Source organism: Larus michahellis, chromosome 3, assembly GCF_964199755.1.
Source record: "Larus michahellis chromosome 3, bLarMic1.1, whole genome shotgun sequence".
In the NCBI taxonomy this organism is placed as follows: Eukaryota; Metazoa; Chordata; class Aves; order Charadriiformes; family Laridae; genus Larus; species Larus michahellis.
In genome coordinates this window covers 7,805,823-7,821,093 of record NC_133898.1, presented here as the reverse complement: position 1 = coordinate 7,821,093, position 15,271 = coordinate 7,805,823, and the positions used below count along the sequence as shown (strand labels likewise).

Below are 15,271 nucleotides of genomic sequence, written 5' to 3'. Positions count from 1 at the left end.
GCTCTCCCTGCTCGCTAAGCTTGGCTCGAGTGCTGGAGGGAACTGGGAGCAGTGGTGTTTTCGGAGCACGCCAGAAAGGATCCAGCATCTCAAAACAAGGCAGTGATTTTTATTTTTATTTTTTTTTAATTAAAAATGTCTCTTAAAACACAGCTGGTGGAGACTGTGCCGCGAGCTGGAATTTTATACTGTTGCCTACCGCGGTGGTTTCTAGCCGGTAAGGAGAAGCAAATGACAGACCAGGTACAGAGGGAACCAGATGGCAAAGCATTGAACGTTGCTGGTTTTCTTAGGCTCGCTCCCAGCCTGGCTGGAAACCACCCCTGCCTGGGAAAGAATTAACTGGAAATGGAGGCCCTGGGTTCAGCTCATTCCCTCTCAGAGGAAAATCAAACCTGCCTGTCTTAATTCCCTGGCGAGCATCCTATGCATCAGGGAATAAGCTGGTGTTAGAAGGCTGGAAAATGCTGTCTGCAGCTTCCTTTTGAGTCTCTGCTCAGCCAGGAGCGAGACATTTATCAAGTCAAAGGGAAAATGTATTTCTGTGAAACCGCAGGGCTGGGTAACCTCAGCTTCCAGGCTCGGCTCCCAGAACTGTATTTCAGCCATTGACAATTTAGCGTAAAACGCAGGCAGTAATTTGAAATTAAGTGATGAATTTTGTCAGGTAAGTATTTTGAAATACTGTTTAAGTAGTATTTGATTCAAAAAATATTTGAAGTTTGGCCGCTAATGTAATGAGGTGAGAATTTCCATTGAGATGAAATAGGCTAATCAATTTGAACACTGATACTGAGTTAAAGCAGTTTAAAATGTCATTCTGTGCCGGGGTGATGGATTCCACTTCACTGAAATTTCATCGAGGGAAGTGGCAGATTCTCCCTCTCTGAATCTCTTCAGATAAATTCAGCGCAGCTGTGATGGGGGGGGTCATGACACCCTGGCCTCACAGGCAGCCTGCTATTCTTTCACTTCTAGTAATTCGGAGGTTCGTCATTATCTTGACCGTTTCCAGGTGGGGGTCTGTTTAACCCCCCACCCCACTCCAGTGTGGTCACACTGCATTGCCAGAGACCCAAAATGCCCCTCGCCTCACAGGGGCCGATTTCCTTGCAGACTCCACGGGCTGCCAGTGGCAGACACATCCCGGAGCCGGCCGGCCGGCCGGAAAACCGCGCTCCCAGGGATGCGCCAGCAGCGTTCCCAGTGCCGCAGCACCACTGTCACCGCGCTGCGGGCTCCCTGCAAGGAGGCTGGTAAGAGTTGTGGCTGTCTGGTAGTTGGGGGGGGGGGGGTAGCAAGGGGGATTCAGCCTTCAGAGATACACAGGCAGTCGCCCCAGCTGGGGGTAGGGGCCGGTTGCAGGGCTGGTTCCAGGTGATCCGATCTGTGGCCATAAATTGTCCCCAGTCACAGGATTTCAGGTCGGCTGCTGCCGCACTGGCCCTCCCAGGTGGGATCTTTCTGCTCTAACAATGTTTTGGGGCTTTCTTGGTATTAGTAAATCTTACGCCTTTCCCTTCTGTGCCATGGTGAGTGGGATAAACACGGCTCTGCCGGCTGGGAGTGAGGATTGTCGCTGAGGCTGAAGGCTTTTTTTGTCATGCTTTGCAGCTGGCAGGTGCCGGGAGAGCAGGGTTCGGTGCTGGGGGGGCTGTGGGTCAGGCTCGCCCATGCCTCTAACACCCCAGTGCTCCCTCTGGTACCCCCCACACACACCCCCCCCGCACAGGCTGGATGCAGGGGCCGCTGCTTAGGGTCATCTATTTATTTGGAGGCTTGGAAGCTACCTGGAAATCTCAAAAAAAATAAGAAATTAAATAGGAGGCTAGAGGAGGAAATAGAGGCTAGTTAAATACTGAGGTCACCAGTGTGAAAGCCCTGAGGAAGCCAGGGATTAAAATCGCCACAGAAATACAGTCTCTTACAGTCAAAGAACTTCATATAGAAGGTTTTTTGTCCTTTACGTAGTCCCCTGAAACTATTATCTGCAGGTTAATCCTGTATCACAAGTGATGCAGGTCTGGCTCTATACTGGGGGGCAGGAATGACTAATGAAACAGAAAAGAAATGGCCAGAATATAATATTTAATAGGTACAGCAAGCAGAAAAGGAATTTCAACAGGGTAGTTACAAAAATCAGTGTGTTCCTTCAGTCTCTGCTTTTATTTTTAAAGAGCTATTTTATTTCCCAGCACAGAAGCCCGTCTCTGCCGGCGTGCCCTGGCAGAGGAAGGGCAGCGTCCCACAGTCAGAACTCACCTTGTCATACCTCGCGTCGCAAAACCCTGGACGCTTTCCTCCAGACTCCTTTTCCTGAACTAGAAATGCAAATTGCTGGTGAATCCGTCTAACACCGCACACGCCAAATAGCTGCTGTCCCTTGGGCTTCTTATGACAAATAGATCCTTGGTAGTTGGTTCCCGTTCCCGCTGCTCCCGGCACTTGTGTCTCTGTAAATTGTAAATATTCACATGTGCTCTTGGTACGGGTTGAGGATGGCAGTATATTAAAGGACCGTAAAAACTCACGATGAGAGATGGAAAAAACCATATTTTGATGGCGCATTGTCCGGCGAAAGGGGAAGGCAAAGCCCCAGAGCAGCGGGGGGACTCGGCCAGGGCTGGGGGCTGGTCCCGGGGACCTCTGTGCCCACAGCTCGCACCCCCCTCCCAATAACGCTCTGCAAAGGCATGGCCTGGGTCGTTTTAATGCTGTCGGGACCTGGCGCCTCGGTACATGACGGCGTGTTTCACGTTATGTTATGTCACGACATCCCAAGAGCGTGTCCATGGCTGTTTACAAAAGGGTGCCGGCTTTGCTTCTGACCTTGCCACGCAAAAATAGCTGCGCGTTTCTTTCTAAATTAAAACAAGGAGAGCAGCTGTTCGCCTCCACCGAAATTACTGACGCTGGGTGAGCAGCCGGCGCTGGACTAGGTCTCCCCTCCTCCATCCCCGCCGCTGGCCCGGTTTAGCGGCCCGGTCGCCTCCCCGGGGGAAGCCCCCCCTGCGCCCCCGCCCGCTGTACGGCTCACCCCGCGCCGCGCCCGGTGCGCTCCGGCCCCGCTCCGGCCGCACGTCGGGGCTGCCCGGGGGGGGTCCTCCGGCTCTCCGCCGGCATCCCCGCGGGGATCCCCCAAAGCCCTTCCGCGGGGGGCGGCGGGACCCCCCCGGGCCGGAGGAGGGGGGGAATCCCTCCCTCCTTCCCTCCCTCCCTCCCACCCGCCCCGTCCCTCGGCGTGGGCGCCTCCATCAGCTCCGCCGGCATCTCCCCTCCTCCTCCTCCTCCTCCTCCCCACACACCCACACACTCTTCCCCGTCCCTCCTCCCCGACACTCCGCAGCAGAGTGCTTTTGCAGCCTGTGCAGCTCCTGAGAAAGGAGGTGTTTCAGCTTGCCTTTTTTTTTTCCCTGCCCTTTTTTTTTTTTAATTTTTTTTTTTTCTTTTCTTTCCTTTCTTTCCCGCGGAGGCGGACCCTGTCAGAGGAGCAGCAGCCGCGGACACGCCGGGGCCGAGCAGGGAGGATGGCCGGGGGGCGCCTCCCGGGGCTGCTCTTCCTTTTGCGTGAGTACCGCCGCGGCGAGTCGCGACACGGAACCCTATCGCGATCAGGCTGGCGCTGAGACAAACCCGGCGCTGCTAGAGCACCGGTCCTGCTCCACCGCCGCCGGCTGCCCCATCGCCACTGCCCGTCTATCGCGACAGGGACGCCCCGTCGCGACAGGGGAGCTTACTCCCGCGGGCTCGGGGGGGTGTGGGGGGGATGTGGAGGTGAGCTGGCAAAGGCTGAGGGCAAAGGGCCGCCGCTCAGCGCCTCTCTGCCCGCAGACGCCGCGGCTCGCCTGGCTGCCGAGCAAGAAGTTGAAAATCTCTCCGGGCTCTCCCCTAACCCCGAAAAGGACATTTTCGTGGTGCGGGAAAACCGGACGACGTGTCTCATGGCGGAATTCGCCGCCAAGTTCATCGTCCCTTACGACGTGTGGGCCAGCAACTACGTGGATGTGAGTGGGGTCCGGGCGGGAGGGCCGGGGCGGGGGGGTCCGGGCTCGCAGAGCTGCGGCCGCCGCACGTTGTCGCGGCGGTGGCGGGGGGAGGAGGAAGATCCGCCGGTAGTTTCGGAAAGTCCTTTATCCCCCTCCGAGGGTATTCCGCCGGGGCTGGGGGAGAGCGTGGGCTCCCGGGGGTGCTCCAGCGCCCCCGCCCTCCCTGAGCCCCGCTCCCGGTTTCCAGCTGATCACGGAGCAAGCCGATATCCCGCTGTCGCGGGGCGCCGAGGTGAAGGGCAAGTGCGGCACCAACGAGTCGGAGCTGGAGATCTCCTGGCTGGAGCAAGCGTACACCCTCAGACTCTTCTTCCTCAAGGTACGGGGCTCCCCGGGGGGGGGGGGGGGGGGTGCCCGGCGGTATTTCGGGGGTGCTGAGCGGCCCTGTCTCGGCAGGAGGGGCACAACACGTCCCGGGGGCAGGAGGCGTTCTGGAGGCTCAGCCGCATCCAGTTCACCTACGACACCGCCGAGCGCACCTACTTCAAGGACGCCATCGCCCGTAAGCGCCCCGGGGGGGGGACGGGATTTAAAACACATCCCTGGGGGGTGGCGGGGGGGGGGCGACAGAGGACGGACACCCCGCGGGCTGCTCCCCTCGGTGCGGTTTAAGGGGGGAAAAAAGAAACCCCAAACCCGCCCGACAAAGCCGGGACCAGGTGCCGGTTTTAAACTGCGTATTAATGAATATGTTTTTTCCCCTTTTTTCATTCTTGCTTTTTGTTTTTTAATCACGGCAGTCGCAGCGGGAGGGGGAGCCCAGCCTCTGCCCGTTTGCTGCGGGACCCAGGGGCCCGAGGGGGTGGGCAACGGGGCAAGGGACCCCCTGGTCTGGAAAAAATTGTCCCCTTTCCAGCGGGAGATGTTTTTTAAGGTTAATTATCTCCTCACTTCTGATGGTGGTTGAATAGGTGGGAAAGCAGCGGTTTCCCAAGATAGCGACGAGATCGACATCAATATCCCTACCCCTGCACGCCTCCACACCCGACAGCCTCCTCTTTTCTCACGGGGTTTCCTTTCTTTAGGTTTTCGTTTTCTTTTTATCTCGTTTCTGCTCAGAAATGAGTTGTCCTGTATTGAAAATTGAAAAGCTCTTGTTTGCAAGTTGTTCTTCCGCAAGATTTCTCAAACTCCAGCGAATGGTGCGTTAAAGAGTTTGTGGCATAAGAAACGCTGGACGTGGAGCTGTTTTTCCCACTGGTGTTTCTACTGGTTTTGTCCCCAAAACCCGATGGTGGCCATGCCTCACCACCCTCCACAAATGGGAAATGCTGCTGACCTTTCTGTGCTGCTGGAGGGGAACAAAGGGCTGTGGAAGAGCGAGAGGTGGAAGGCAGCCCGCATTCCACCTTGATGAGCCGCATTCAGCCTTCGTTTTTAAAATAAGCTTGATGTGACGGGAAAATATTTTCTCGTCATCTATACTTGGGTGAAAAGGTCATGTTGTATTTTCAGGAAAGCTGTTATGGCCCGTTTTCCGTCATAGTGAGGTCCCCAAATTGCATTGCTCTTTCACACCTGAATTCAGAGCCCAAGTGCTGCCACAGGAATTGCTGTAGGGAGCACGAGCGCGGGCTGAGGCTGAAACCTGCATAGACATCAATAGAAACCATTCCTCTGACTTTATGGACTTCAGGTCCCGTGACATGAGCGTAGCTGGCGGCGGCAGAGCCGGCTCTTCCCTTGGTGCCAGCAGGACCACACGCCGCAGCGTCCGTTGCAGGCGACCCCGGTGCGGGAGCTGCCCTGGCTACGTGGGGGTGTCATGCCCAAAGCACAGTCCCACCTCAAGAGAAAATGCTGCTTTTAAGAGCGGTGGAGCATGCGGCCGCCGCATTGCACACCGCCTGCATACCCTTGTGTTCAGTTCATTAGCTTTGTTAATAAAGTCGCATCGGTCCCCCCGAGACGGGACCTGACCTCTGCTGTTTCTGCCCCTTGGCCAGCCGGGAAGCACACGGCCAGCTCGCATCGGCTCTCTGCCCTGGTCACTCCGGCTGGGAAGTCCTACGAGTGCCAGGCGCAGCAGACCATCTCCCTCGTCTCCAGCGACCACCAGAAGTCTGTGCAGCTCTTGCTGTCAGAAGTGCGTGTCCAGCCCTTCGACATCACCGCGGATTTTGTCTTCAGTGAAGGTAAGGTGCAGGGTGAAGGCATGTCCTGCGTCCCTGAGACGCTGCTGCTGCCGTGCCCTTTGGGGGTTTTGCAATGTACTGAAGGAATTTGGATCCCACCTTTATCAGAGCACCTTCCCCTCCCTCTAGCGGGTTGTCAGTGCTCCGCACAGTCCCTCCAACCCATTCCCTACCTCCGTGGTCCCCCATAAGCCTTAACAAATTCAGCCCAGCTGTTGTTTGGTCAAAACACGGGCTGTTGTTGCATGGACCTTGGCTTCTATAATGACTCATCTAGCTAGGTTGCCAGCAAGCTCCAGAGCTGCCAGGCCCCTGGGGAGCCCTGCAAGGCTTAGGTGTCTCCTCTGCAGGAGAGAAGATGCTTTCGTACAGCTCCAGGGGCTTTGTAGGGCCACTGCGCACCGAGGAAAGCTTGGGGCTGCGGCGGGAAGAAATACTTGTGATGCGCGTCGTTGGCTTCAGTTTGATTAATGCTCGTTGCAAGGGGGAAGGAAGCGTAACGGGGACTTCAGTGAGGTGCCTCGTGCGCCAAACACATGGGATGCTGTTCCTCCTCGTAGGCTTCTTTAACGTTAGTTGTGGATAAAGGAAAATGTAAGTTAACACGTGCTGTTCGTATCAAAGAGTTGTACTGCAGCCAACAGCAATACTGACATGGGGCAGAATTCCTGCGGATTTTGCCTTCCTTTGTCCTGAGGAACCCATGGTGCTCCTCCTCCCTGACTTCCCCCTGCCTTTTCCAAAAGGTGGAATGGGGGAGTGCAAACATGCTCACCTGAATCAGGGCTTCCAGACTAGTCCCCTTTTTATAGTGCCGTCTTAGCAAATTAGTCAACGCCATTATTGTAACAAGATGCAAATAAAATTCGTAATAGCCGAATCTTTTACTAATGAGCTAGAAAATGGTGGTGTTATTTTCAAGCCTGGCGTTAAAAATGGGGGGCTTTATTATTTTGCGTGTGGGAAATATTTTAGAGCGTGATGAAAAAAACCAGCAGCGACTACGGAGCCGAGCACTTACGCTCGTGACTCACATTCCTCTCACTGAAGTAGTAAATACATGCTATTATGTACCCTGGCTCTGGCAGAGCTCTGCGTGGCTGAATTACTCACGGCAAGGCCAGTGTAGTACAGAGTAGGTTTTATCCGTGGGCACAAATAAATCTTTTTTTTTTTCTTTTCTTTTCTATCAAAGTAGTACCACATTTTGTGTCGGGTATAGGGAGAAAAGGGTAGAATTTAATAGTTCCCTATCATTTTTTGTTTGGCACACCTTCATCCCCTCCCTCCCCCTGTGGATCCAGGCTTCCCGCACGCGGGGTTTGGCTGGGCAGACCTTGGAGGCTGAGAAAAGCGTAATTAAAATCTGCAGGTCTGGACTCCGGTTTAGCCGCTGTGTCTCTGTGATACCAAACGTGGCAAGTCCGAGAGCTCGCAGTCCCAGAGCTCGCAGAACAACCAAACTGGGCCTTCATTGCCGAAGGGCATCACCTGCCTTTTGCATGATGTGCCTCTTTCATATCAGGCAGTAAATTTGGTTTGGTTTTTTCCCTTTGTTGTTGTAGCGTTTTGGGGTTTTTGTTTTTGTTTTTCCTTTTTTTTTCCACCAGGGCATGAGGAGACTCCAGTTGGTTCATCAATCTTTAAACCTGTGCGGGGAATTCTTCCTTCTTAGGAAAGCGTGATTTCTTTGTCGAGCTTTCTCTTCTGTTTTTTTTTTGTTGTTATTGTCGCTCTCGTTATTCAATGGTACTTCTTTTTGTTGAATTCCGCTGGAAGTTAAATAGCAAAGAGCACCTGGAGAGGACGGTCAGAAATGCTGGCGAGCTCATTTATCACTGAAGCTTCACCCGGGGGCTCCCCCGCTTCTCCCGGCGGCGCGTCCCCCCCAGCCCTGTGGACCAGCGCGGCCTCGGCACACGCGTGGCATGACGCGATCCTTTGTGGGGTCTCAGAGTCACTGCCAATCTTAAATTACAGTAATTAGCCATCTCCTTTTTGGTTCGTTAATTTCCCATTAGGTAAAATTCCTATTAATTATGAACAGGCTACAGAACACTTTAAAATATTTTAGAATAAAGAAAGAGACCTGCTGGAGCAGAAGAATCGCCGCGACGTGGGAGGGTCAGGGCCCTTTTACCACAAAGAAACGGGGGGAAAAGGTTTTGTCATTAGTCCTGACACTGGCCTGTCCGGGGCAGGTTAAAAAGCTTCTGGGAATTGCTGTTATTTTTTTGAATCCTTAAACTCACATGCTAGAATATCTTTTTTTTTTTTCTTTTTTTTTTTTCTTTTTAAGACACTGCTTCCAACATAACTGTACATAAATAGAAACATTTACCTTTTTCAGTACAGAAGCAGCAGCAGAATATTTTTTCCATTCAGAGCTTGGGAAATCTTTATTTTTTTTTTTAATAGGGAAAAATGCGTGTGCGTTCTTCAGCTTAAGAGAGCTGGATCAAGAGGGCGCGAGGAGAAGATTTAAATTGGTGAAAGAACCCCGCAGAAATTGTCAGCTCTTTTGATTTTGATCACGGTAATGCAAAATACTTATAGAAAGGGATACAAAGGCTGAGGTTGAGGGACCAGGATCCTGGGAGGTCTCATCTCCCTCTGAGCCACCCCACGCAAGGGCCGCCTTTTCTTAAGGCTCCTCGGCACCAAGTAGCTCCTCTTCGCAAGGTACGTGGCCACGTTTTAAAAAAGCACCCAGTCTTTATTTCTTTCTAAGCTAGTCTCTTATAAACCCCCATTCCAAAAATCCATCCTATCCTGCTAGACACGACTGGGCTGTTTTTCCGTCCCTCCGAACAACCCCTGCGCCAGTCCTCAGGCTTGCAGTCGTGACTGCGGGGGAACCGCTGATTTATTTGTTATTTTTCTTTCTTTTTTTTTTTTTTTTTTTTTTTGCCGTGCTGCTGTTTGTTGTGCAGAAGGATGCTGAAACAAGAAAATTGGGCCCGTTGGGTGGTTTCCGAGCCTAGTGCTGGAATCGGACGAGCACTCACCATAGAAACCGTGGCGGTACGCGAGCCCTGTGCCGCGCGCTGTCGGAGGAAGCGCAGCACAAAAGAACAATGAAGAACGTACCTAAATGCGTCCTTTGTGTGTCCCCCCCCACCCCGCGCTCGTTGCTCGGTGGGACGGGGGCCGTGGGGTGGCGCAAGCCGGGCTCGGGGCCGCTCCGGCAAAGGGATGACCCCGCGGGGTTCGCGATGCAGCAAAAACTCCCGGCCTCACGCGAACTTTTCAAATAGTTAAAATTTGAGGGGACTTTTTTGCTTTCCTGGCCTGAGGGTTAGAAGCCAGCCACTTGGGCAAATGCCGAGAGCCCCGTGACCTGAAGCGAAATACCCGGGGGGGGGAAAATCTGGTGGAAATGGCCGTTTTCCTGCAGAAGACGTTGATTGCCAATACGTAGCAGTTCCCCGCGCGACGGTGTTTCATTCGCCGTGCGTCAACCAACCCGCCTGCCCGCTCCGCTCCTGATGGGCTCGAGCATCTGAATTTGGTTCTGCCGTGGACTTTCTGCAAACCCTCCTCCCCACCCGCCCCCCCCCCTCCCTTGGCATTTTCCCGTGTGGATAGACCAGGGATGATGCCTGTTACCTGCCTCCCCGCCGCGGTCTGGACCTCGGCCACCTGTGCCATGCTTGGAGCTCTTGGGGTGAAAAAAGCTGTGTAAATGTTAAAGGACGTTGTTATAAACGTGAAAATATTTTTTGGTTGTGGTAAAATGAGGTGTCTCCAGCATCGTGGTTGGACTAGATGTTGTGAAAGGTCCCCTCCAACCGAGGCAATGCTATGAGTCTATCTGGAGAGCCTTCATTTCGCTGTAAATGTGTTTGTGCTCAGCACTTGCCTGTGCCTCCATGCTGGCATTCCCGTTCCCCCTTCACTCTCGGAAGAGCCCAGACGTTGGTGAGCTCCTCCAGAAGGAGAAAACGGCTGTGTCTGGCGAGGAGAAGGTGGTGGTGAGGAGGAGGAAGGCTGCCTTCGCTGCCGGGGCAGATGGATGTGCCGCTGGAGACTCCGAGCTTTGCACTGGTGTGTTTTGTTGGTTTGGTTTTTTTCCTGTGGGCTTTTTTTTTTTTTTTTTTTTTCCTTTCCTTTCCTTTTCTTTTAATCCTCCTTAGAAAGTGTCAGGATAAGGAACTGTCTTCCGCAGCTGCTTGCGAGAGCAGACACCTTTTTGGAGTTGTGACTCAGGCGCTTAAATACAGCCGTGGCTTTCTGTGGACACCGGCGTTTTGGCCGTGTCCTCCGGCACATTTTGGGCTCCGCGGCCAGTTTGCTTTGGCAAAAGATGGGAGTTCAAATATTGCGAGGGGGTGCTTTGGAGCTGGGTTGGCCCTCTGCCTCGCGGCGCTGGGGCTTGTAGCTCTGCCTCCTTCCCTGGCTGCAGACCCCCGCGCTCGCCCCGCTCCCCTGCAAAGCAGCATCGCTCTTGTTTAAGGAAAGGCGCAGGAGCAGACCTGTGTGTGAGCCTGAACGAACGCCCTCAGGCGGGTTTACCACAGGCTTGTTGCCATTTTCTGCAGGGTTTAAGCTAAACCACTGTCAAAGCGAAAAATCAGCGTCCGCAGGAGGAGATGGCGGCGGCTGGGTGAAGCGCTGCTCATCGGCCCGTGGGCCCCCCGGCCCGTCAGTGAGCGCATGGGAGCTCCTCCGGCACGGATCCTGCATCCTGCCCCTGGGAGGGGTGCTGCTTTGTGCTGGGGATCGGGGGGGGCGGTCGGAGCACCCCCGGCACTGCCTCCCCCCTGGCTTTTCCCGCAGCGGGGGGTCTGGGGATGCCAACCTGCTGCTGGTCCAGTCAGGTCTGGGCGTCCTAAACTGGGAAGAATTTCATAAAAGCTCTAGAAACCCGATTTTGGGAGCGAAATAACAATCAGGATTTATTCACACACACCCCCACCCCCCCCTTTCTCCTTAATACAAACAAACAAAACCCCTGCATTGCAGCAATTGCTGAATCGCCTGTAACACAGTCCTGGTGATCAATCACTCCTCTGGTGAAACGGTGAGCAACTGGAACCGAAAAGGACTTTTTTTTTCTTTTTTTTTTTTTTTTTTGTTAGGCTACGTTTCACTTTAGCTTTTTTGTTTCACTTCATTTACAGCCCGAACCGTTTCCAAATGGCGTCTCTGCGAGCCTGGCGCTGGGAGGACGGCTCCGCGCTGGGAGGTGATGGAGCTGCCGGTACCGCTGGAGCTACGTCCCTGCTGTCACCTCCTGCCTGGGCCCGGGGGGGTCTCCGGGTTTTTTGCCACGTGGCGTTAGATTTGCAGAGTGTTTGCCGTTCATGGTTATCACAGATCTTTGCGTCCCGCAATCAGCTGCCTGGGGAACCCATCTGGATGGTCTTTAGCGATGGGAGGAATGAGCGGTGTGCCCTTTGTATCTGCTCCTCGAACGTGCAGCCTTTTCTTTTTTTTTTTTTCATAAAGTAATTGCTGTTTTTATTGTTTCCAGCACGATTTTAGCACTGGGAAGAAGACGATCCAGGGCCCGGAGCAGTGTCCCTCCTATACCCCATAACCTTTTTTTTTTTGTTTTCCCCAGAGTTGGCTTTTTTCTTCTTTTTCGGTCGGGCAGCCCTGTCTCAGCAGCATCGTCCACGGATAAGCAACAGTCCTGTGGGGAAAAAAAGTAAATTGTGATCCTGTCATTCGGGCCTGCAGTAGGCTCTGGAAGCGCGAGGGCGCTGAACCGGGATCACCGGCATAATGTGTTTCCTAACTTTGGTGGCTTGTTCCATGGCAAGCTGAATAGAGAAGTGTTTTCCCATTGTGTGGTTGTTATAATTTTCTAGTGGTTTATTAGACTATGGCGGGGACTTGTAAACCAGAGAGAAGAACACTGGGGAGGCGCCTGTTGCTTCTGCTCCTCCTTTGTCATATTTGACAAAGGCCGTGGGGTGCCAGGATGCCGTTTGACCCCGAACGCGCATGGGCTCTGCCAGTGCTGGTGAAGTCCCCGTGGGGAGCTCGGGGAGAGCGGGGAGAGATGCTCTTACATCTCCGTCAGCTTGCAGATAGAGGGGAGAAATCTTCTAACGGTGATCAGGGCAAGTCTGATGCGGGATTAAAGACTGACGCTGAGGACTCTACAACTAAATAAACAAAGCGGGTCTTCAGCCACAGTCAGGAAACTTGTACGTTTGCTGTCCCGTTCCCAACAAGGCCATTGCCGTACTGGTGCAGCCGAGGCCTGAAGAGGAGCTTATGGACATGAAAGTGTTTTTCCCCCCCCACACTGGCTGGTTTGATGGATGTCACCTCTCCCTCCAAACCCTGCGCTGCGACAGGGATTTCACTTTCCTCCAAAGCGATGGATTTTCTTCCTAGGACTCGATGGCGGTTGCCGTCTCTGCTGGCTGCTGCGGCTGTTTTTGTTGCGCCGGGACCTCTGGCGCGGAGCCGTGACTCTGGGGATGTCGCTTCACGACCGCAGCAGGAGCTCAGATCTACAATGTCTCGTTCACTTCTCTTTTCCTCTCTTTCCTTTCTTTCCCTGCAGAGCACAAGTGCCCGGTGGACCAGAGGGAGCAGTTAGAGGAAACCCTGCCTCTGATTCTGGGCCTGATCCTGGGGTTGGTTATCGTGATAACCCTCTGCGTTTACCATATCCACCACAAGCTGACGGCCAACCAAGTGCAGATTCCTCGGGACAGATCTCAGTACAAACACATGGGCTAGGGGAGAGCATCGAGCAGCCCAAATATTTATCAGGTAGAAAAAGCAAAAGCACTTTTTTCTAAGGGTGAGGAGAGATTTCGGGGTGTGTGGGGGGGGCGAGAGACGGTATTCACAGCACCTAATGGTGGGCGTTGCGTGGAGGCACACACGGTAGAGTTAGGCTTTAACGTGGTCAGTGCTCAGCTCTCGCTGTAAGAAGACTCGGAGCATCTGATTTTAGGAGTCAGGGGCAGTAGGTGGTGTGAATACCTTCTTAAGCAGCTGGGCCCATCATCTGGAAACAGAAACGCTTCACACGTCAAAGTTTAACACCGGGGGCAAAATTAGCTTTTTTCTTTTCTTTTCTTTTCTTTTTTTTCTGTTTTCTTTCTTCTTTTTTTTCCTCTCCCCTCCCCAACGTGCCGCTCTCGGCAGCGTTCAGCCCTCTCCGTTTGTGTCTGTGCGGGGAGCAGGGCTGGGGGACGGAGCCATTAGGCGAGACTTCGTTAAGGTCCTCTAACGAAGGGACTCCAACCGCATTCCTGAATTTGCACTCATGTTAAGGAAAGCATGAAGGCAAGACAGGTGTGTTTTGAGAAAAAATAAACGCCAGAACCTCAAGTTGGTAGAAACTGGAGTAACTCCAGCGCAGCAGATCCCAGCCAGCTTGAGGACCCCATTCTTGAGGCTAAATAAATGAAGAAAGTTTGTTTTTGCTTCTTGAGCCACATCTGAAAGTTTAAAAAAAAATAATTAAAAAAAAAAAAAAGAGTATTGATACGCAAATTAAAAAAGTGCCATGCTACTGCAAGTCAACCGAGAAATGCTTCTGGCTGGACATCCTGCACGTGTTGTGATTGTCGTTGAGATGTTACATTGCTGCCCGCAACTGGTATTTTCACAACGAAACACACAAAAAAAAAAAGAAAACAGAAATGTTAAAGTTACTATGCAGATTATTCAGGTATAATCTAATGTAACAGAAAAAAAACATAAGGAAGCCCTTGAAATCCGTCCTTAAGTGTAGACCATTTTTAAAATTAATTAAAACATGTACATATCTAATACACGATTTGCCTTTTTATTTTGAAATGATGTGATGCTCTTTACTAACTCGATGGAATCGGTGTAAAAATACAGCGCCTGGGTGGATTTATTCCAGCAGCGTTTTGGTGGGGACGGCTGGGGGAGGACACGGGGGTGGCTCGCTGGTCTGTGATGCGTTGGTTATTTCTTAATATTCTTCTGATCTCTCGGCTGCTTCTTTCTTACGTGTTTTGTGGGCGATGGCGCGTTCCCCTCCGGTCCCGTCCGGTTCCCACTGAAACCTTTGATTTCCCTTGGCTCCGGTGTTCCCGCAGCACGAGTAAGTCCAGACTCGTTTAGGGCATAGGACATAACTTTTCTCTTCCTGAACTGATTTGATCCAAACAGGAACTGTATGACTGTCTGTATGACTGTCCCCCTTCAGCTTAAAACAGGGTAATAGGCCCAAAAAAGGTAGTCATTTCAATGTGAGTAAGTGGAAAAGGAGAAACGTCACTGCTTTTTAGTGCTGCAGCCTCCTCCAAAATTTATGAGGCTTTTTTGGTCGAAGGTGAGAACGAAGGTGGCTGCAGCAAGCGCCTTCCTTTAGTCCCGTCTTATTCCCGGTCTCATTTCTATGTTACGCTCGCCTTTTTGTCTTCTCATTTGGATGTAAGAAGCAAAATTACGGCGCTAATGATGCTTGTGGCATTGCCCTTTTCATTTAAAACTCCAGTGAAAGTGTTCTGGGCGGGCTTTAGGCTGACCCAGTGCCGCTGCCTACAATGAGCTGATTATTCTTTAAAAGAAGAAGAAAAGGTTCTTTTAGAGGCAGCCAGAAAAAGCCGTAGGTAGCAGAAGGGTGAATAAAAGGATTAAAGGCTCATCCTTAATAGAGGGGCCGTGGGTACCAGCTTTGTCCTACCTCCCTCTTGTCTGCCCTCCAGCCAGAAAGGCTCTCCCGGCATCTGCTCCTGTATTTGACATCCAAAACCACAAAAATGAAAAACAAAAACAAAAAAAAAAAAAAAAGGAAGCAAACAGCTGAAGTGCAGATGCCAAGGGAGCCTCTCCGTTGGCGTTTGTCTCCTCGTCGCTGGCGTTGGGACGGCAGGGTTGTGCGGGACGAGGTGGTGGGGCGGGGATGGAGATGGCACCGAACCGGAGCCGTCCCAGTCAGTCAGAGGCTGGTCCCCCCCGGCCGGTTTCCTCCCGATGCGCTGCAGGTGGTTGCTGTCAGTCGGAGCAATTTCTGCTGGTTCGGTTGAGCATGATCAGAGACGGAAAAGAGTTGGGACATTGTGAAAATGGGGGGAAGAGAAGGACTTTGTGGCTGGAATAAAGGAAGAGGATCCTGTTTTTCCTCTGTGTCTGTTTCCCTGA

The 15,271-nt window shown here is 52.6% G+C and overlaps 1 protein-coding gene across 1 annotated transcript; it reads left to right on the top strand.

Annotated features, from left to right (window-relative positions):
* Positions 1-3,196: 3,196 nt before the first annotated feature.
* LAMP5 (lysosomal associated membrane protein family member 5) lies at positions 3,197-13,930 on the top strand. The gene is made up of 6 exons (XM_074578477.1): positions 3,197-3,567; positions 3,832-4,004; positions 4,234-4,365; positions 4,443-4,548; positions 5,993-6,181; positions 12,705-13,930. The coding sequence occupies exons 1-6, from the start codon at positions 3,528-3,530 to the stop codon at positions 12,881-12,883; spliced, it is 819 nt and encodes a 272-aa protein (XP_074434578.1). The 5' UTR covers positions 3,197-3,527; the 3' UTR covers positions 12,884-13,930.
* Positions 13,931-15,271: the final 1,341 nt, after the last annotated feature.